Source organism: Toxotes jaculatrix, chromosome 22 (genome assembly GCF_017976425.1).
Source record: "Toxotes jaculatrix isolate fToxJac2 chromosome 22, fToxJac2.pri, whole genome shotgun sequence".
Taxonomy (NCBI): domain Eukaryota; kingdom Metazoa; phylum Chordata; class Actinopteri; family Toxotidae; genus Toxotes; species Toxotes jaculatrix.
Genome location: NC_054415.1, coordinates 962,501 through 981,999, shown reverse-complemented (window position 1 = coordinate 981,999; position 19,499 = coordinate 962,501). Strand labels below are relative to the sequence as shown.

At 45.2% G+C, this 19,499-nt stretch overlaps 1 protein-coding gene and 1 long non-coding RNA gene across 3 annotated transcripts in view; one reads left to right on the top strand and one right to left on the bottom strand.

Annotated features, from left to right (window-relative positions):
• Nucleotides 1–591: 591 nt before the first annotated feature.
• The window catches only part of LOC121176450 (receptor-type tyrosine-protein phosphatase beta-like), a 29,186-nt gene continuing 10,278 nt past the window's right edge, over nt 592–19,499 (top strand). The window contains exons 1-31 of the mRNA XM_041030515.1: nt 592–1,043; nt 2,114–2,549; nt 4,985–5,122; nt 5,344–5,484; nt 5,565–5,825; nt 5,902–6,168; nt 6,574–6,690; nt 6,791–6,937; nt 7,274–7,391; nt 7,614–7,759; nt 8,912–9,178; nt 10,041–10,099; nt 10,317–10,521; nt 10,607–10,704; nt 10,881–11,046; nt 11,128–11,258; nt 11,617–11,764; nt 11,849–12,118; nt 12,280–12,419; nt 12,701–12,851; nt 12,945–13,045; nt 14,454–14,619; nt 14,701–14,982; nt 15,580–15,858; nt 16,773–16,922; nt 17,409–17,548; nt 17,893–18,029; nt 18,142–18,248; nt 18,446–18,551; nt 18,846–18,926; nt 19,466–19,483. Of these exons, the coding sequence (XP_040886449.1) occupies nt 975–1,043; nt 2,114–2,549; nt 4,985–5,122; nt 5,344–5,484; nt 5,565–5,825; nt 5,902–6,168; nt 6,574–6,690; nt 6,791–6,937; nt 7,274–7,391; nt 7,614–7,759; nt 8,912–9,178; nt 10,041–10,099; nt 10,317–10,521; nt 10,607–10,704; nt 10,881–11,046; nt 11,128–11,258; nt 11,617–11,764; nt 11,849–12,118; nt 12,280–12,419; nt 12,701–12,851; nt 12,945–13,045; nt 14,454–14,619; nt 14,701–14,982; nt 15,580–15,858; nt 16,773–16,922; nt 17,409–17,548; nt 17,893–18,029; nt 18,142–18,248; nt 18,446–18,551; nt 18,846–18,926; nt 19,466–19,483 (5,042 nt within the window). The 5' untranslated portion in view covers nt 592–974. The remainder of the gene's footprint in view (nt 1,044–2,113; nt 2,550–4,984; nt 5,123–5,343; nt 5,485–5,564; nt 5,826–5,901; nt 6,169–6,573; nt 6,691–6,790; nt 6,938–7,273; nt 7,392–7,613; nt 7,760–8,911; nt 9,179–10,040; nt 10,100–10,316; nt 10,522–10,606; nt 10,705–10,880; nt 11,047–11,127; nt 11,259–11,616; nt 11,765–11,848; nt 12,119–12,279; nt 12,420–12,700; nt 12,852–12,944; nt 13,046–14,453; nt 14,620–14,700; nt 14,983–15,579; nt 15,859–16,772; nt 16,923–17,408; nt 17,549–17,892; nt 18,030–18,141; nt 18,249–18,445; nt 18,552–18,845; nt 18,927–19,465; nt 19,484–19,499) is intronic.
• Nucleotides 18,622–19,499, bottom strand: part of LOC121176464 — a 12,628-nt gene continuing 11,750 nt past the window's right edge. For both annotated transcript variants that reach the window (XR_005892987.1, XR_005892988.1), the window contains exon 7: nt 18,622–19,499. This exon is cut by the window's right edge and continues 17 nt beyond it. This is a non-coding gene — a long non-coding RNA (uncharacterized LOC121176464).

Genomic DNA, 19,499 nt, shown 5'->3' with positions numbered 1-19,499 from the left:
ATAATGAGAGTTTTAAATGTCAAGATGACACATTAATTATAATGTTTAAAAATTATGTATTTTTTTTTCATAACACTTTTTAAACATGGTGTTTGAATATCTGGTTTTTACTTTAGGGATTTTCAGTCAGTCAACAAACCCTCACACTGGAGAGGCAGTGTCCAGAAAAGTGTTGTAATGATTTTTTTCTTCTTAATGAGCTTAAGTTTAACACCAGAACCAAAGGAGGGATTTAATATGGATCCAGAACTAAATTTACACCTGACAAAGCCACATCAAGAGACGGCACTGTCAAGACAAAAGGAGACACAGCAAACTCTGAAATCCACGACGATCCCGTCTCAGTGGGAATTAATCAAACGCTCGTCTCTATTTTTATTTTACCTCTGCTGTCAGAGCAGCTAGGTGAGCTGCTATTGTAGTTACAGGCCTATTTATAGCCTCCATCCATCCAGGGTTTGTAGTCGTGCCTTTGCAGTGACTCACAGAGCTTTTGGCTTGATTGAGGAAGTCCGTTAGTGACTCCCAACCTCAACACTATAGAGTCTGACCGACAGAGAGACAGAGAGACAGAGAGACAGGCAGGAAGAGAGACATACAGCTCGTGAGACAGGCAGCAAGTCCAGGGGAAAGAGGAAAGACTGAGTCTGAGAGCTTTGAGTTGAGGATGGACATGAGACCGAGAAGAGACGACAAACAAAAGAGACTGAATATCTGGGAAAAAATGAAAACTCTTCTTGTCAAATAAGGAATTAACCTGTTCTCAGAGACTGAAAAAGGACATTGAACTGGTTGTTTTCTTTTCCAGCTTTAATTTTCCAGAAGGATTGTTCTACGCTGAAGACCACAGAGATAAAAGGAAAGGATACGTTCTGAAATCTGCCCTGAACAGTGAATCTAAACGCACCTCTTCTACCTCAGCCTCAGGATTATGGTGGTGTTTGCTCTGTCTGAGGATCTGAAGGAGGATCAAAATGCTGAAATGTAAAGTTCATAGTTATCTCTGCTCCCTGTGGTTCACCTCACTGCTGCTGCTGGTCCAGGTCAGTCTGATCCCACCTTTTTATCTCATACCTTTATTTATGAAATCAGTTGATGAATAATTAAGGTGTCTCAAATGCAGCACTGCGCTTGTAACAGCCACTTTGCATCAGCTGAAGGAAAGATCATTAGGGCTGCGCCGAAGAGTTATTTTCATCATCAGTTTAATCTGCAGATTATTTTCTCAGGTAATTGTTGTGTACTGACAGGTGTCTGCTGTCAGATCCTAAAACCCTAACTAACTTTTATCTGACCAACAAGTTTACAGTCTGATATGACAAAGGAAAGCCTAACATCATCGGCTTTGAGAAGCTTTAACCTGATTCATTAATTTTCTGCCAATTATCTAATCATCTTACGCAGTGTGAGCTTGTAATCTGCTAAATGTGGTGTTTTCAAATTTACCATCATACCTGGGAATTCAGGTGAGACTCAGGTGAGCGCGTCCTTATAATATTGAACTTTTAATGACATTGTGACTGTATAAAGAGGATGAATGATCAGTGTCAGAGCAGCCTGCAGGGCTCAGTTCTGTATGTTCCACTGATATTTGCAGCGTTTCATTTTCCTCAGTCATCATTTCCTTCTCTTCCTGTCTGTTTATCTGTCAGTGCCTCCTCCCTCAGCATTGTTGTTTCTGAACTCCCTTAACTTCATTATCAGTGACAAATTATTTTATGTTCTGTTCTGCTTCCCAGTCTTAAAGGTTATAGAGCTCAGAACAGCTGAGACCAACTACAGTATCACTCACTGCACAAACACTCAAACATGCACCATGTCAGAGGTCGGGTGAACGGTCAAACCCAGAAAGTGATAAAAACACACGGACACTGCAGCAATAGTTCTTTAAATAGCTGCACAGTCTGTTTGGTGCTGAATGTTTTTGGTTTTGCATAATTTCATCAAATGAAAAATAAAAGAAAGGATAAAAAGCTGCTGCAGATCTGTCCAAAGGTAATAAACTCCACCGTACCTGCACCTCTGAAGGCCAGCAATTAGCACATTATATCTCATTTTTAGGATCAGGTGCCATGCGTCATCTCACTGATGTTCATATCATGTCTCCTGTCAGGATTGGAGCAGTGCAGCTCCCACAGAGGACCAGTCTGCCCCATGTAGCATCTCTGTATCTGAACCAGATTCCAGTCTGGACCCCATATCACTGACTGTTAACACACCTGGACGGGACTGCTCCTTCATCGTGATGTCTCTGGACACTGGAGCAGACTACGGCGAGTGTAGAAGAAGAAGAAAAGGAGACCAGGAGTTAGAGACTAATGAGATCGGAGGCCGGGAGCGAGGAGAGGAAGCGATGGAGGAGAGGCGGGTGGAGGCGACTGGAGCTGACTCTCTGGGAAACAACCAGCTGGGAGGGGAGGATGGCGGGAATAAGGGCGTTCAAGATGTTTTCACCTGTGTGTTGGATCAGCTGGAGCCTGGGATCGCCTACCAGCTGCAGGTCAAATCCCAGACAGACGGGGAGACGGCAAACCTCACCTTGCACACCAGTAAGTCCTGATCCTGTACTGACAATATTCAACCCCAAAACTACTCTGGATGTCGTGTGCAAAACTTTATCCACATTTCCCCAAATGTATATTTGGTTTCTTTGGCACCATGTACAACATTCAGGTTCAGTTTTACTGCTAGGATCTAAAAATGCTCTGTTTTTAATTTGAGTGGTTTCGGGGCCCTTTTCATGCACAGGTGGAACCAATAACATTACTGATGGCTCTGTTCCAATGCAAGTGAACCAGCACACACACAGTAAGTGGAACTGGGCCATTATTAATGTCATTAGTTACACCTGTGTTTGACTTGTCACGATGCTGAGAAAGGTCAGCCATCAAATGAGATCACCTCTGACTGTGGGTAATTTTAATCAACATTTTTCACTATTTTCTGACATTTTATTGACAAAGCAATTAATCAAAAAAAAAAATATTATTTTTCTTCCCATATCTGAATATTAGAGAAGCTGCAACCAGAGAATTAGTTTAGCATTTAATCAAATCTGTCTGAAGGTTTTCTGTATATGTGGGTGGACACACCTGTACCTGTGACAACCTGCCATGTCTACATGCTGGAGACGTTTGAAGTCAAACCTCCAGTTCACAGTATTTAGTCCAAGTGTTCTGTTGTATTCTGTTTTGTTCTATTGTTTCCATCTCCTCTGACCTCTCGTGGTTTGAAGTGAAAGAACACGACCTGACCTCCATGTCGTGTTGAGTCTTTGTGTGCGTGCGTGCGTGTTTGTGTCTGTGTGTCTCTCCCAGTTAATGTCATGAAGCTTCCCCTCTCTGTAGCTCTGTGATTAGCTACAGGAACTGCTGCCTGCTGAGAGAGTGATAGAGCGGTTAAAGTACATGTAAGTGTGTGTGTGTGTGTGTGTGTGTGTGTGTGTGTGTGTGTGTGTGTTGCGTGTCTACACTGGAGGGCGTCCAGAACAGAAGTTGGACTTTCAGTGTGTATTTCCATCGTGGGCAGAGCTCAGAGTTCAGCCATTTCCTGCCTCCATTGTTTCTTTGTTCTGTGGGAAGCACTGGAAAAGGGCGTGAGGGTGTGTGTATGTGTGTGTTAGTGTGTCTTTGTGTACATGTATATGTGTGTAGCATTTGGAGGAAACAGGGTGTTACTGCACCCAGTCGACTCCTGACAGTAACCTTCTCAGCAATGCAAAACACTTCTGCTGTGGCGTTTGTGGTTTCTTATCTTGGAAGGCACCGTGACTGTTACGAACACTGACCTTTGGTTGGTGCTCACACACCCTCTGCTCCTTTTAACTGCTCACCTTTCATTAACTGGTTCATTAAAACTTTTAATTGACCTTTTGGCCACTTGGCAGCAGAACAAGCTGAAAACACCACACCTGGCACACGAGGTGGTCTCTGAGTCCACCTGAGGACTCTCAGTCCAGGGTTCCCTCCACCAGCTCCTGAGGGAAACATCTGGCTCTTTAGCTGCTAAATGCTGCGCCATGTTCAGCAGCCGCTCTCTGACTGAGCCTGTCTGCTGTTTGCTGCTGAGCAGGCTGAGGACAGAGGCTTTTACAGCAACTCGTATATAAACACTTAAACAGTTATATGAATATTTGTTTAGTGTTTTTTTAATGGACTCTTAAACAACTGACATTCCTTTATAAATGCATTCACATTGATCTAAATATAATTATAATTATACTAAACATGGACAGTCGGACTGAAGATGGAGAAAATGCTTTGTGCGAGCGTCGCTCAGGGCAGAGATGGAGAGATGTGGCAGCCTGATAATGTTGTTCAGCCTCATTTTGAAGCACCACTGGCGACACGACCACACAAACACTTAACCCAGGAAGACGAGTGAGAGGGTAGGACTGAACGATTCATGGTTTTCTGATGGAAACTGCGATTTGAGACAACGCGATCATGTGGGTTTTTGCAGCGCTCCTGACTGACGAGTAAGCGGCGTGCTGCTCGTGCACAGGTCAGGCTAACGCAATCAGTATCACCTGCTCCACCTGCTGCTTCATTAGTCAAATGGCTTCAGCTGGAGCACAAGCGGAGTTACGGCGTTTATCCGGATGATAAGAGCAGCCGAAGACTCCGGGAGATCACACTACATGAGCAAGACAAAGGTCTAATGTTGGGGTGTTATTGAAGCACTCAGTGTCTACTTTATTAGGGACCTGTAGAATCTACTGCAACAGTTCTGCTATAAACTTTATACAGTCCTGAGACCCACAGTGTCAGTCATCAAGGTATTTATTGAATCGTATGTTTTAGAATTGTACTGAATTTATTATATTCAGAGGTTAGAAACATTTCTGTATGATGTAGCTCTGTACAACAAACACCACCTGTAACTGTGACCTCAATGATAGGTTAATAGTTGAGTTTGGTGTTGTGTTCATCACTGCTTCTGTTTCCTGACCGTGTGTGTCTGTGTGTGTGTTGTGTTGTTTCAGGGCCGTCAGCGGTGAGCGGCCTGGCGGTGACCTCCAGGACCTGCTGCAGCCTGGGTCTTTCCTGGCAGGCCGGCCCCGGCAGGACGCAGCGCTTCAGGCTGCAGCTGTGGGAGCGAGCTCAGAGTCCGGATCACTCAGGTCTGTCTTCAAATCCAAACTGTTCCAACACAAATGAGGCGTTCAGTGACACTGTGAGATTAAAATGGAGGGAATAGATATGTGCAGGTCTTAGTCATGCCTGCAGTGTGACTCTATAGCAAATGTTCGGTCATCTGGTCCAGGACCAGAGTGAAATGTCTCAACAAAACTTTGGCGAATCATCATTAGACCTGGTTCAGACATTCATGGCCTCCCTCCAGGTCTGCTGAAGAACGAGACTTTAGAGAGCACGACAACACAGCACGCACTGGTCAACCTGACGCCGGGACGGCTGTACAACGTTACCGTGGTGACGGAGGCTGGAGATCTGCAGAACAGCAGGATGATTGGAGCCCAGACAGGTACAGAGAGAGAGAGAGAAAGGATAAATAAAATTTAATAAAAAAATATATTTTATATCTGCGTCTCCTTTTCTTCGCAGTTCCCTCTCCCGTGACCAACCTCACCACCAGCTTTCGCAACAGCACAAGCTTGTTGCTGTCATGGCAACGACCCGAGGGCGACCTGGACTCGCTCATCGTCACCCTCTCAGCCAATGGCACGAGCCACTGGGAGACGACGCTTCCTCCTGAAGCCACAGAGATCGCCGTCGATCAGCTGACTCCCGGCTCAACCTATCAGGTCGTCGTTGTGTCAAAGAGTGGCGAGCTGACGAGCCAATCAAACATCACCGTCAGCACGGGTGAGACTTTGCTCTTTTCATTTATGTTGTTTTTCTTTCTCGTCTTTTCTTCATCCTGTCTTTTTCCTGTCTCCAGCTCCATCAGCGGTGTCCCTCCTCTCCCTGTCTCCCTCCTCCTCCGGGGGACTCCTCCTGTCTTGGGTGCCCCCCCGTGGCCGCTGGGAGAATTACAGTCTGTTCCTGTTTGACGGCTCCCAGACGTTAGTCAGTACCACAGTGGCCTGGGATGCAGTGGAGTTTATCTTCCCTGGGACAAGTCTAACGCCTGGAAAGAAGTATAGAGCCGTGCTGAGGGTGGAGAGTGGAGGACTGACGGCTGAGAGCAGCTGTGACGGAGCAACAGGTGAAACTGCAGAAATAAATGTACATCATCAGATCAGAGATGTGAAATAAAATATAAATAATGGCAGAGATATGATAAATATGTTTTAGTGTAAAAAAAAAAAATGTCTGTCTATGAATACTGAACTAAATATTTTATTGCATAAATATATGAAACAAACTATATAATTTTATAACAGGAAATACATATTTATAGCACACCGTTCACAATTCTACAGAAATGTGACAAAAAAGTTTATATTACTACAGAAATACACAGTGCTATAACTACACAAATATATGACAGACAATCTGGAAACATAAATGTATTATGGAAAATATACCCAGTATAAAAATGATGATCATTACATTACTTTAGAAATGTCAGAGAAAGTCTGACGAACCTAAACACCCGTCGTCTCTGCAGCTCCCGCTCCGGTGGTGGATCTCCACATTCGACACTCGGACGAGACCTCGCTCAGTGCCATGTGGAGCCACGCCCACTCCGGGTTACGTGACAGCTACTTCCTCACCATTCGTCACGGTAATGATTCGTCAGATGGCAGAAATCAGCCAGAATCAGACTGATAAGCCAAACCAAACGGTCTATTAACATTCTACTTACTCTGTCCTGAATCTCCCAGATAATATCACCGTGGCTACCAGGGAGATGGAGCCTAACATGAGGGAGTGCACGTTAAATGTCCTCACACCTGGGAGACAGTACACCATCACTGTGACGACGAGGAGCGGGACACTGAACACGTCTGTGTCAGTGGAAGGAAGGACAGGTGTGTGTGTGTGTAATCGAAACAGGGTGAAGTTTATTCTGATTTATTAAATTCTACATGAAAATGTTAAGACCTGGTGGGATTTATAGAACAGAATTACTGTTTCAGTGAGCACTTAGAAAGTGTTTAATAAAACGGATTTTAAAAGTATAAATAGAATATTAGGGCTGAACGATTTGTGGTTTTCTGATGGAAACTATTTTCCACATACATGCTGTGATCAAATGAATAGGACATTTCACACATTGGATTATTACCAGGATTTTGAAGACCCTGATCCTCAGGTGCGTGTTCTGTATATGAACTAGACAGTGTGTTTGTGTGTGTGTGTTGCAGTTCCCATGGCGTTGCACACCATCAGTCTGAGCAGCTCAGGAGTCAACAGCCTCCAGGCATCATGGGAAAAACCAGAAGGGGACGTGGACTCATACATACTGACCCTGCTGCAAGACAGGTGTGTGTGTGTGTTCTGTCTTCAGCTAAGAAGACAAATTTCAGGTCCATCTCTGTGTTTCCAGCACAGAGTTACTCTAAGTCCTGGACATGTAGTAAACACACAGACTCTGACACCTCACAGATTTCACTGTAACACCTGAGTTTTTAAATTTATCTGCATTTCTTAAAAATCTGTTTATTTACATCAGTGTGGACACTAAACTGTCCTCGTCCTCCACAGTGTTGTGGTTCAGAACCTCAGCGTTCCACTGGGTTCTTCCTCTCTGCTGCTGACTGGTTTAACACCCGGCGCCCTCTACAGGCTGCAGACTGCCACTGTCAGTGGGTGGCTGCAGTCTAAAACCACTAGTCTGGAGGCTTACACAGGTGAGACACCACAACCTAAATCTGATATTTGACCTTTTATTCTTTTGTAGTCTACATGTATTTATTTATTTCAATCGACCTAAAGTAATTTCCTAATATTTTCTGAGAAAGCTTCCTGGAAAAAAAACTTTCTGTTTCCATATAACAGGTGTTTTTGTTCACAGCCTCAGATCATTTAAATAAATGCAGTAAATCAAAATAAATTTTAATGTCTTTTCTTACATTTGCAAAAAGCCTCCGTTCATTTTAATGAACATGTGACATGCATGTTTGTTTCCCAGCTACTACAACACTCTGTTATTGTTGAAGAAGCCAAAATAATGTGAAGAGTTCCCAGCACACAAACACACTCTGCTCCTGGTTATATAAGGCTGTTTGATTGTCGGTCAGTCGGGCTCTTATTGTGTAGAGACAATATCTCCGTGCAGGATTTGTGTTGCTTCCCCTCAAACACATTCAGCTGCTGTTAACAGGAAAAACTCAGTGACCCCTCATCAGACCATCAACAGCTTTCAGACTGAGCAGTAATGTGAACAGTTCAGTCTGAAGATGTCCTGATACGACGGTTTGAGAAAGTGTTTCTACAGACTTGATTCCCTGTTTGTGATTTTCACAACTTCATTGATTTAACAGCTGTCAGTTATTGATCATCATCACAGCTTTACTATGGAAACCTTTATAGATTCATATGTACAGTGTTAGTGTTACAAACATTTAAAGTGTATGTGTGTGTATGTGTATGCATCAGTAGAAGTGTATAACTATGTGATAACATCAGAGGGTTTTTAGAACAATACCAGAAAGACAGTTTGGAATGTTCCACACACACAAAGACGCCCAACTCAAAGGCTTCCTGCACACACACACACACACACACACACACACACACACACACACACACACACACACACACACACACACACACACACACACACACACACACACACACACCTTCCTGCTCAGAGCACCTATTGTGTTCCCACAGAATGTCCCAGTTATTTTCAGGACCGCCCTCAGCCTCCTCGGATGACCTTGTATTGGTTGATAGATAAAATCAGACTTCGTGTTCTGTTGCTCTCGTGTTTGTTTCTGACTTTAATGTTAAATATAGAAGAGAAAATCCTGTTATAAGCAGCCATGTCTTTCTCTCAGCCCCAGCATCCGTCTCTGAGGTGACCGTTTCTAACGGCGGCAGGTCCGATGCTCTGCAGGTGTTGTGGCGTCCGGCGGTGGGCGTGGTGGACAGTTACCTGGTTCGTCTTCAGGACGGGACTGGAATCGTCCACACGCTCGCCGTGTCGCACTCCTCGCTACCTGAGTGCTCCTTCAGCTCGTTGGTCGCCGGTCGGCTATACACGGTTGTCATAGTAACGAGGAGCGGCGAGCTGGAGAACTCAACCACGGTTCAAGCACGAACACGTAAGGAGGCATAATATATACTCATGTTTTATGTTTGGGTCAATTTGTATTTTCCTCTGTTTATACGTTGAAATCACATTGGGACCGATCGATTTATGGTTTTCTGATCGAAACTGCGATCATGTGATCGGCAAAGCTGCGGGTTTTTGCAGTGCTCCTGACTGACCCAGGATCTGCTGTGTCCACTATTTTCCACATACCTGCCGTCTCCCTACCTGCCGAGCTCACCGATCAGAAGCGGCGTGCTGCTCGTGCACAGGTCAGGCTAACGCAATCAGTATCACCTGCTCCACCTGCTGCTTCATTAGTCAAATGGCTTCAGCTGGAGCACAAGCGGAGTTACGTGCAGCAGAAACAGGTTCTGTTTAAAACCTGTCGCGCTGAAGCTGCAGCATCCAGCGGAAACACAACCAGTTTATACCGACACCTGAAAAATCAGCGCAGGTATCTGCATGACGGAAAAGTTCCGCTGAAAGTGTGAAAATGATGCTCAGGCCCGAAGAAGCGAACAGACAATTCCAGCATGTTTTACCAGCGTCACTCCGGATGATAAGAGCAGCCGAAGACTCCGGGAGACAACGACTGCCAGAACACACTACACTGCCGAGGACATGCTGACTGTTAACACGGTCACCGAAGACGGATTTAAAAACTTCCTCCACTCGCTGGACACAAGAATCGCAATTAGATCTTTTCCTAAAATCCTTCAGCCCGAGTTCACATCATTGTAGTTCATGTTTACATTTGCATTTACAGTTCAAACTTTATTTATTCGCAGCTCAACAAAGCAGAGCGGATGTTCAACATGTCTGAACGTTGTTTCTAAATTTTGTTCTGTATTTTCTTGTTGCTTGTTTTGCAGAACCTGCCGCTGTGGAGAACCCAACAGCTGTTCACTCTGCCAGAGATGACTTCCTCAAGGTGTGTTTGTGCTTTTGTATAGATATTGAATTTGCACTCCACATAAATATCTGCTGTACATTTATACCTGTGAACCCCTGTCACAGGTGATGTGGTCACGCTGTGAGCAGCTTAACTAAAGCAGATTTTTCCTTCTCAGATAGTTTGAACTTAAGAGCTGCATTTAACAAGGAAGAGATAAAACAAATATTATGAAAGGCTCCTGTGCTGTGTGCAGGTGTACTGGCGCCACGCGGCTGGAGATCTGGACCGTTACGTGGTTCTGATCCGTTACAACCACAGTGTCCTGCAGAACAAGAGCGTCTCCGCCAGCAACAACGAGTGCGTCTTCTCGTCTCTGACGCCGGGGAGACTCTACACCGTCACCGTGGAAACCTGGAGCGGAGGCTACGTCAGCAGCGCCTCTACCGACGGACGCACCTGTCAGTCACAAACCAGGGGGAAATATAAAAAGTGTTTGTTGTGCTTTTAATAAGGATTTTGAGTGAATGTCTTGTTTTTCTTCAGTTCCAGCAGCTGTGGGAAATTTGTCGTTAGGTAACGTAGGAACAGGTGATCTGACTGTCACCTGGAGCCCCGCCCCTGGAGATGTGGACCATTATGAGGTGAGAAGTCTGTTTTCTCACAGCTATTATTGACGCAATATTAGTATTTATACTGTTTTTACATCCTAATCAGAGTGAGAGAAATCTGTGGATGATGCCTGTGCACAGTGACCGACCTGCAGCGTGTCTGTAGGGTTTTAGTGTTGGCCTCAAATCATTACACCACTTGTCTCCAGGTCACTCTGCTCTTCAACGACACTCGGGTTTTCCCTCCAGTCACGCTGGGCAGCGAGGTGCAGCGTCACCGGCTGACCTCTCTGACCCCCGGCCGTCTTTATAAGATCGTGGTGTCGACGTTCAGCGGGCCGAACCAGAGAGCCCAGTTCATTGAGGGACGGACGGGTAGGAAGATTCAGCGTCACTGTACAACTTCATTTTAATCATCACGAGACTTCTCTCCTCTCACTGTGGTCTCCTCTCCAGTTCCCAGTTCAGTAGGGAACCTGCACATGGCTCCTCGACCTGGTCTGAAGGACTCTGTTGGTGGACTCTTGGTCACCTGGACACCTGGAGACGGAGACCTGGACACTTACATTGTCTCCTTGTTATCCACGGTCAGTCCAACTGCACATATCAGGTTCACCATGAGAGGATGAATTCAGTTTTTATTTAGAGTGAAAGAAACAGAGGATGGATCGACATCTGGCAGTCATCTGTATATAACTTTATTTAACAGGAAAGACATGAACAGTCACCAAGAGCGTCCTGGGCAAGACACACACAATATAATGAAGAGAATAATCAAATATCACAAGCATATAAAATCAAAAGGGTGAAGTCAGGTCGATGAAACAGCAGCTGTAAATAAACCATAACAAATTCAAATGAATAAATGAGATGAATAAAGTCAGTTTCAAATCATAGTGTTTGTTGAACAGTGTTAAAAGCAGACCTTTGTCTTCCCGTCTCCAGGACGGGGTCATCCTCGAGACTCGTCCCGTCCCTAAACACGTCTCCTCCCTGGACTTTCTGGATCTGGTCCCAGGCCGCACATATACCATCACCGTCCAATCACTGAGCGGGAAGCTGACCAATTCCAGTACAGCCAGCGGTAGGACAGGTGAGACTGAACCACTGATAAGATTAATAGAAATTAATTTATTCTGAATAATTCTGATGAGTCTGTGTGTTTACCCCCCTCCAGCTCCAGCCAGTGTCACCGCGCTGCAGGCGGATAACGACCACACCACCCACAGCCTCACCGTCAGCTGGGAGAGACCGGTGGGTGTTTACGACAGCTACAGTCTGCAGTTACTGGACGAGGCCGGCGTCATCGTGGCCAATCGCTCGGTGTCTGTGGAGAGTCAGAGCGAACGGCTGGAGGGCCTGACCTCAGGGAAGCGTTATCGTGTGAGGGTGGTGACGCTGAGCGGTGGAGTCCCGTCACTGGAGGCCACAGCAGAGGGGCAAACACGTGAGTCTCTTTATTAGGAACACATCAGCGATGGCTCTGTTCCAGCAGGGACAATACGAGGACCAAGCACACCTGTGCTTTTCCTGTCTGCTGTGCAGAGGGTGAGCTGTGGCTGTTTATCACTTTTAGTTGAGACGACTCTCTCTCCATCCCTCGTTCAGGTCCGGCCGCAGTCAGCAACCTAACGCTCACTTCAACCAACACCTCCTCTCTCTCCTTCACCTGGCGTCCCTCAGACGGCCACGTGGAAATCTATGACCTGTCCCTCTACAGTGTCCCTGAGGCAACAGCCAATCACCAGGTGAGTGGAGCTTTGCTGATTCCACTCACACCGATTCATTGAGATGGAATTTGTAAGAGGTTAAAGTCTCATATGTAACTACACACAGCAAAGAGCGGGAAAGAGAAGAAACCTGAATCAGATCAGGATTTGCCTTTAAACCAGAACCAGTTCTCCTCAGTGTATCTGCCTGTGGATTTATTCTGTCTGTCTGTGTCTCTGTCTCTTCGTGTGGCAGGTTAATGTCAGGTTATAGTCATAGTTTAGCTTAGTGTAACAGTGTGTGTGTGTGTGTGTTTCAGGCTGTAGGTGAGCTGGTGGACCTGCAGAAAGTCAGTTCCAATGCACACAGCTGTGTCTTTTCTGACCTGAGAGCAGGAAGTTTGTACAGGCTGCAGGTGGTGAGCTGGAGCAGAGGCATGAGCAGCGACTCCTCTGTGCTCGCCAGGACGGGTCAGTCAATATGTCATCATCATCATCATCCCCACCACCACCACTGTGATCATCAACACCATCATCACCTTTTCTGCCTTGTCTCTTCTGCAGTCCCGTCTCCAGTTTCGTCTCTTCAGGCTCAGAGTTCAGGACGGACGGACAGACTGACGGTCAGCTGGCAACATGGAGAGGGAAGCTGGAGCAGCTATCAGGTAAACAGACAGGAACCCTGCCAGATGGAGAGCCTGGTTCTTACATGTTACATGATAATAAAAAAAAATGTCCAAGGAAATAAGTAAATCATGCTGTTTTTTTTTTTAACTGTACATGATGCTAAGAATCACAGTGACTGCATTTTCTTCCTGTAATGATTTTTATGAGAGGCTGAGCATCTGTGACCAAGTCAATGTAAAATTTCCTGATAATAACCCAACTAGGGTGGTTCCCATAAAATGGCCTAAGGTGCTATAAGAAATAATTTACTGACTCTTTACAGCGTAAAATAAAGAGAAAATATCAGGTAACTTTTACCACTTAATTAGGACTGAACGATTTATGGTTTTCTTACGGAAACAGCGATTTTCAGACAACGCGATCATGTGATCGGCAAAGCTGCGGGTTTTTGCAGTGCTCCTGACTGACCCAGGATCTGCTGTGTCCACTATTTTCCACATACCTGCCGTCTCCCTACCTGCCGAGCTCACCGATCAGAAGCGGCGTGCTGCTCGTGCACAGGTCAGGCTAACGCAATCAGTATCACCTGCTCCACCTGCTGCTTCATTAGTCAAATGGCTTCAGCTGGAGCACAAGCGGAGTTACGTGCAGCAGAAACAGGTTCTGTGCAAAACCTGTCGCGCTGAAGCTGCAGCATCCAGCGGAAACACAACCAGTTTATACCGACACCTGAAAAATCAGCGCAGGTATCTGCATGACGGAAAAGTTCCGCTGAAAGTGTGAAAATGATGCTCAGGCCCGAAGAAGCGAACAGACAATTCCAGCAGGTTTTACCAGCGTCACTCCGGATGATAAGAGCAGCCGAAGACACCGGGACTTCAGCCAGGTTTCCATCCCACAGCTGTCCGTGTGAGTGGAAAGAAAAAGTGCTAACAGAGCTGAAAGATGTGGAGTATTATGCCACAGCTGCTGATATGTGGTCACGCACAGCGACCGAGCCGTATCTTAGTCTGACTGTGCATTTCGTAAATCCCAACTCTGAGTATGAAAGTCTCTGCCTGCAGACAGCAGACTTTCATACTGAGCACACCGGAGAGAATATTTATTATTTATTTATTTATTCCCCCCCCCCCCCAAATACTTAACAGTTTTTTTTTTCACTACTTTAAGACAGTCAAAGATGCTGTTTTAGTTCTTCGTTTGTAGTAACTGCCGTTGGTCAAGGACTGTATAGAATGTACCTCTGCATGTTTCTTCTTAACGAATGAAATCAGTTCTTAACGTTAGTTTTCATTCTTGCATTAGAGTAATGGCATTTAATGTTTTAATGGTATATAGTTTTCTGTCATGTTTGTGTCTTTTTACAATACTGAACATTTGTCATTTGAATAACAAACCTCCCCACACTGGCTAACGTGGCACTGGTATTAAACCTTTTGTGTTCAGGTGGCGTTATACGATGTTTCTGGAGCCGCTCTGGCAGCTCAGATGCTGGGGGCGCAGCACAGGAGTCACACGTTCCAAGGACTGGTCCCTGGTAGGCTGTACCGTGCTGAGGTCATCACGCACAGCGGGGAGCTGACCAATAACATCTCAGCTTTGGGACGCACCTGTAAGTCAAGAAAAAACACACAGGAACACAAATAACTAATTCATTAATACTCGTATTAATATTTTTATTCTGTCCTTCCAGCTCCAGAGCCACCCACCCAGCTGCATGTCAAACAAGGCCCAACCAATGAGATGAGAGAGATGTCCTGGTCTGGTCCCACCTCCGGGGACTACGATAACTTCAGCCTTCAGTGGACTCCTCCTGATCAGCTGTTAGTCACACAGACCAACCTGACTGGGTGCATTGTGGGCGGGATGTTTCCAGGGCGACTGTATAACTTCACCGTGACGACCATCAGCGGGGGCGGGTCTGGAGGTGGGCCCACAGTCAGGAGTCAGCCAATCCAGGGGAGCGTCAGGACAAGTAGGTGGAAAAAAATTAAATTCAGTTTTAGAAAATCCTCACTTTTAAATTGATTAAATTCTGCCAGATGTGTTGTCTGTTTTAACCAGGAGGTGGCAGCAGAGCAAAGGGTTTGAACATGAAATGAGAGCACGGTGCTCAGACTGTCTCCAGCTTCCGATCCATTTTTCATCACAGTTTGTCTCTGAGGTTTTGGCTGCAGGGAATAAAAATGTAAATGCTGACCTAGTCCCTCATTGTTTTTCAGCTGAGGCCAGAGAGGTGCTGCAGGATTTATTAGATCCAGACTCTGCTAAAACACAAGGGAGGAACCACCACAGCCATGTTTGTCTAAGCTGAAATAGTATTTTTTCCCCCATCGATTTACAATCAATAATCCATAATAAAGTGAAAATTTTCTGACAGAGCCTCAGAAGTTAATATGTTTACAGTTATTTTTGAAACACATTTTCTCTGTCAGTATGGATTATTGGCTGAAGGTCTGAATAATCTCTGAAGCCACTGTGAAGTGACAGAGATCAGGTTTCATCGTCAGAAAATGAAAAATGTGAACTCATTGGACAAACTCTTCCCTCCATGTCTCCTCTCCTCATACAGGTCCGTCTCCTCTGAAGTCCATCCACTGCTTCCCCCTCTCGCCCTCCTCCCTCTCCTGCTCCTGGTCTCCTCCCGTCTCTGACTTTGACTCCTACGAGGTCGAGTGTCGCCGCCATGACAATGGGGAGCTGGCCTCCGCGCTGAGGCTGGTTGGGGGCGTCACTACGGTAACACTGGAGCACCTGGATGCATACAGGAAGTACTCTGTGACGGTCAGAGTGTTGTCGGCCGGAGAGACAAGTCCACCAGCAACACACACCACTGTCACCATGATAGACCGTGAGTTTATATATGTGTGTGTTTTTGTACACACACACACACACACACACACACACACACACACACACACACACACACACACACTCTCTCTCTCTCTCTCTCTCTCTCTCTCTCTCTCTCTCTCTCTCTCTCTCTCTCTCTCGCCCGCCTCAGGTGCAGTAGTGGAGTCTGGTGTTTAAATAAATCCTCAGTTTAAATAGGACTGGTCACCTGGGAGACGCAGAGGGAACAAAGAACAGCCGAGTGGATTGATTCATTAATTCACCTCTAAGTTTGTGTGTAAAATCCTTTGTAAAGGCTCAGGAGCGAGTTTCAGAACAGTTCACGTACCGAGGTCGACGGCATTGTTAAAGTTTAGAGGGTGAAGCTGGTCTTATTCTGTACTTTCAATACGGTCGGAATCCAAAATCTGTTTCTGAAAACATGTGCAAGCTACCACAGTTTACTTTTCATATTCTGACACAAAAAAAACGTTCCAAACTTTCAGAACGTCACCGTGACCTAAAACACACTGTCTGAAAACTTCTTCCTTCTCTTTGTTCCACTCAGTTCACATCCGTCTCTCCCACCCTCTCCTCTACCTTCCTCTCTCTGCCTGTGTTGCATTATAAATCATCCTGACACAACTGGACTGGAAACAGAAAAAAGGCGACGACTGTGGAAAATATATTAAGTTGTTTTACTGCTTTTCTGCCATGAGATGAAAAAACCTGAGAAAATACAGAAGCCCACATTACGTTAAAATTATGATTTATCTCATAATTCCAGATCATAAATGTTATGAGTGAAATTCTCATTGTGGTTGTTAGTAATTTTATCATTTATAGCTTTTCAAGTGTATTTTTTTGTTATTCCTTTAACAAACAGTAAATCTGTTGTTCTAATGTTTTATTTACCAATTTCTTTCCTCTCAGGTCCTCCGGTCCCGCCCCCCAGTGTTCGTGTCAGTGAGAGGTCATCGAAGGTCAAATCGTCCTCCATCTTGTTTCGCTTCAACTGCTCCTGGTTCAGCGACGCTAACGGAGCCATCCGATACTTCACCGTGATCGTGGCCGAGTCTGACGGTACAAACACACGCTTTAAATGAGAGAGCAGCACTGATGTCCAGCTGTGCACAGACTGATCTGACACCAAACATCTGGATCAGATCACTGACGCTGCCCAGCTGTCGTCCTCATGTTGGAGGGTGTTATCTTTTCATCACCTTTCAAAATTCAGACGATGCACTTCAGATTGTTTATTAGGCTACAAGTTCAGAAAATGAAAATGTTCTCCACCAAGCAGAAAAGCTAAAAATCTGTAGGTTCAGCTTCTTGGATTTGTTTATTTCCTGCTTCTTTAATCTTCTCTGAAATTAAATGGAAGTTTGGACGTTTTCTGCACAAACTTAGGATAATTTCTCTGTCAAATGCAACAGGATCCAGATTTCGACAAATCCAAAAATCAAAATTAACAGTTTTTCAGCACATCTCACTGTTCTCAGCCTCCTTCATCATTTACCATCAGGTTCTACTCTGACTGTTCTCCTCCTCCTCCTCCTCCTCTGACAGCCAATGAGCTCCTGCAGCCGGAGCAGCGCCACCCTCTGCCCTCCTACCGTGACTACATCAGCAACTCCTCCGTCAGAGCCTATCAGACCGCGTACTTCCCCAGCCGCTGTCCACGGGATACAGAGACCTCTGCTGGACAGGTAACAGGAAGCACTCATTCTAAAAAAGGAAACTTTGTTGTAGGAATCATGAAAGAGATGTGACTTTGTGGAAAAATGGAATAAGTAGTAATTTTTCTTTTTTCAAACACAATGTGTTTGAATGTTTGTAGCCTGATCATTAGTGGAAATGTTTTGCTTATAGGTTTAAATTGTCCCCACATTTTTTGAATTAAGCAACAAATTTATATTTAAAATGCCTAGGTTTAATTTTGCTATAAATTTACACATAAGTACAATAGAAAAACTGAGGGAAAAAAAAAAAACATGATTTTGTGTGATTTCTGTTTGTTGTGAGTCAAACTGATGGATTGCTAATTGATCAGGTGGTGGAGGTGAACCTCGGGGAAGGAGGAGACCGACTGGGTGGGACCTGTGACCATTACCATGACGACGATCTCTACCTGAGGGACAGCTATGGTGACTTCTGTGATGGGCCACTGAAAGCCAAAACTTCCTACAGGTACACAACGCAGACACATCCTGCCACGAGCCCATGAGCAAGGCAGCTCACATCCTCAGCTATAATCACTGCAGGCCACTGACCGGGGGTGTGGGTGTGTGTGTGTCTTCAGGCTGAGTGTTCGAGCTTTCACCAAACTGTTTGATGAAAACCACAATGAGGTTCCTCAGCCGCTCTTCACTGACACTTACCTGTCGGCTCCGCTCAGGACACAGGCAGGTGAGTACCCACACCCACACTCACACACTCCACACACTCCTTTGATTCCTCACATCTTAATCCCTTCACCTAACATATTAGTTAAAAAAAAAAAAAAAAAAAAAACAACACAAGTGAAGGAAACAAGGAGACATTATAAGGTAATGAGATCCATCTGTCTCCCCCTACCTGTCATCTGATGTGTCGTTCTGTGTCAGAGCCTCTAGGTGGCGTCGTGGAGGGTTTGAGTGCTGGGATGTTTCTGATCGGTATGATGGTGGCCGTCGTCTCTCTGCTGGTTTACAGACAGAGGCTACGCAAAGTGTGAGTACACAAAACACATACAAGATTTGTGTATTGTATAAAACCAGAGTCAGCTGTGGGTACAGGATATTTACTGCTGAGGGCTGCAGCCCCTCTGATGATGGAGCTTTGTGTTAACTGTTCATATGTTCAACACAGTTTGTCTGATGGTTGAACAGCGACAGATGGAGAAGAAGCTGATTTATATTCAGTCATTTGTGTTGGTGTTTACTTGTGTCTTTATTTTTGTGTACAGACATTTCTAATGCGTAGCTGTGTGTGCGTGTGTGTGCGTGTGTGCGTGTGTGCGTGCAGGGCGGTGCAGGAGAACCCGGTGGTGAGGATGAGTATGTGGAAAGAGGTTCCAGCTTCAGGCATATACATGGGCGTCAGGAGGTGAGTGTGTCCTCCATCTATAATTATTTCTTCCTCAGTGTGTGAGAGATTAGTTTCCAATACCTCCTACACCCAGTATGTGAGGTATTAGTTTCCAATAAAGTGCTCCCTCTCAGATCATCACTCACCCTCCACAGCAAGTTTAATTACTCAGTGTGTGTTTGTGTAGTGTGCAGATGTTTGTATACACACACACACACACACACACAGCAGCTCGTTAACGTTAAGAGGAGAAATGAAGCATATGTGTGTAGTAAATGAGTTTAACATGTTAGAACTATTGTTACAGCAGGACTGAACGTTAGAGGCCTTCAGCTTTATTACACATTCAGAAAGCAGATGATGTGATGTAAATCTAATTTTAATCCATAGTTTCCCCCTGAATGGGCAAACAGTTACAGCCATTTAAATTTTAACTTTAATTTGAATTAGTCATTTTTTTGTCAGTGCTTTAAAACTACAAACCATCACATCTGACTGTGCTGATGCTTTAATAACTTCGCAAATAGTAATGAGTCGTCTCTTTATTCCTGTTACAGTAACCGACGGGTCACCAGGTAAGAGCCTCCACAC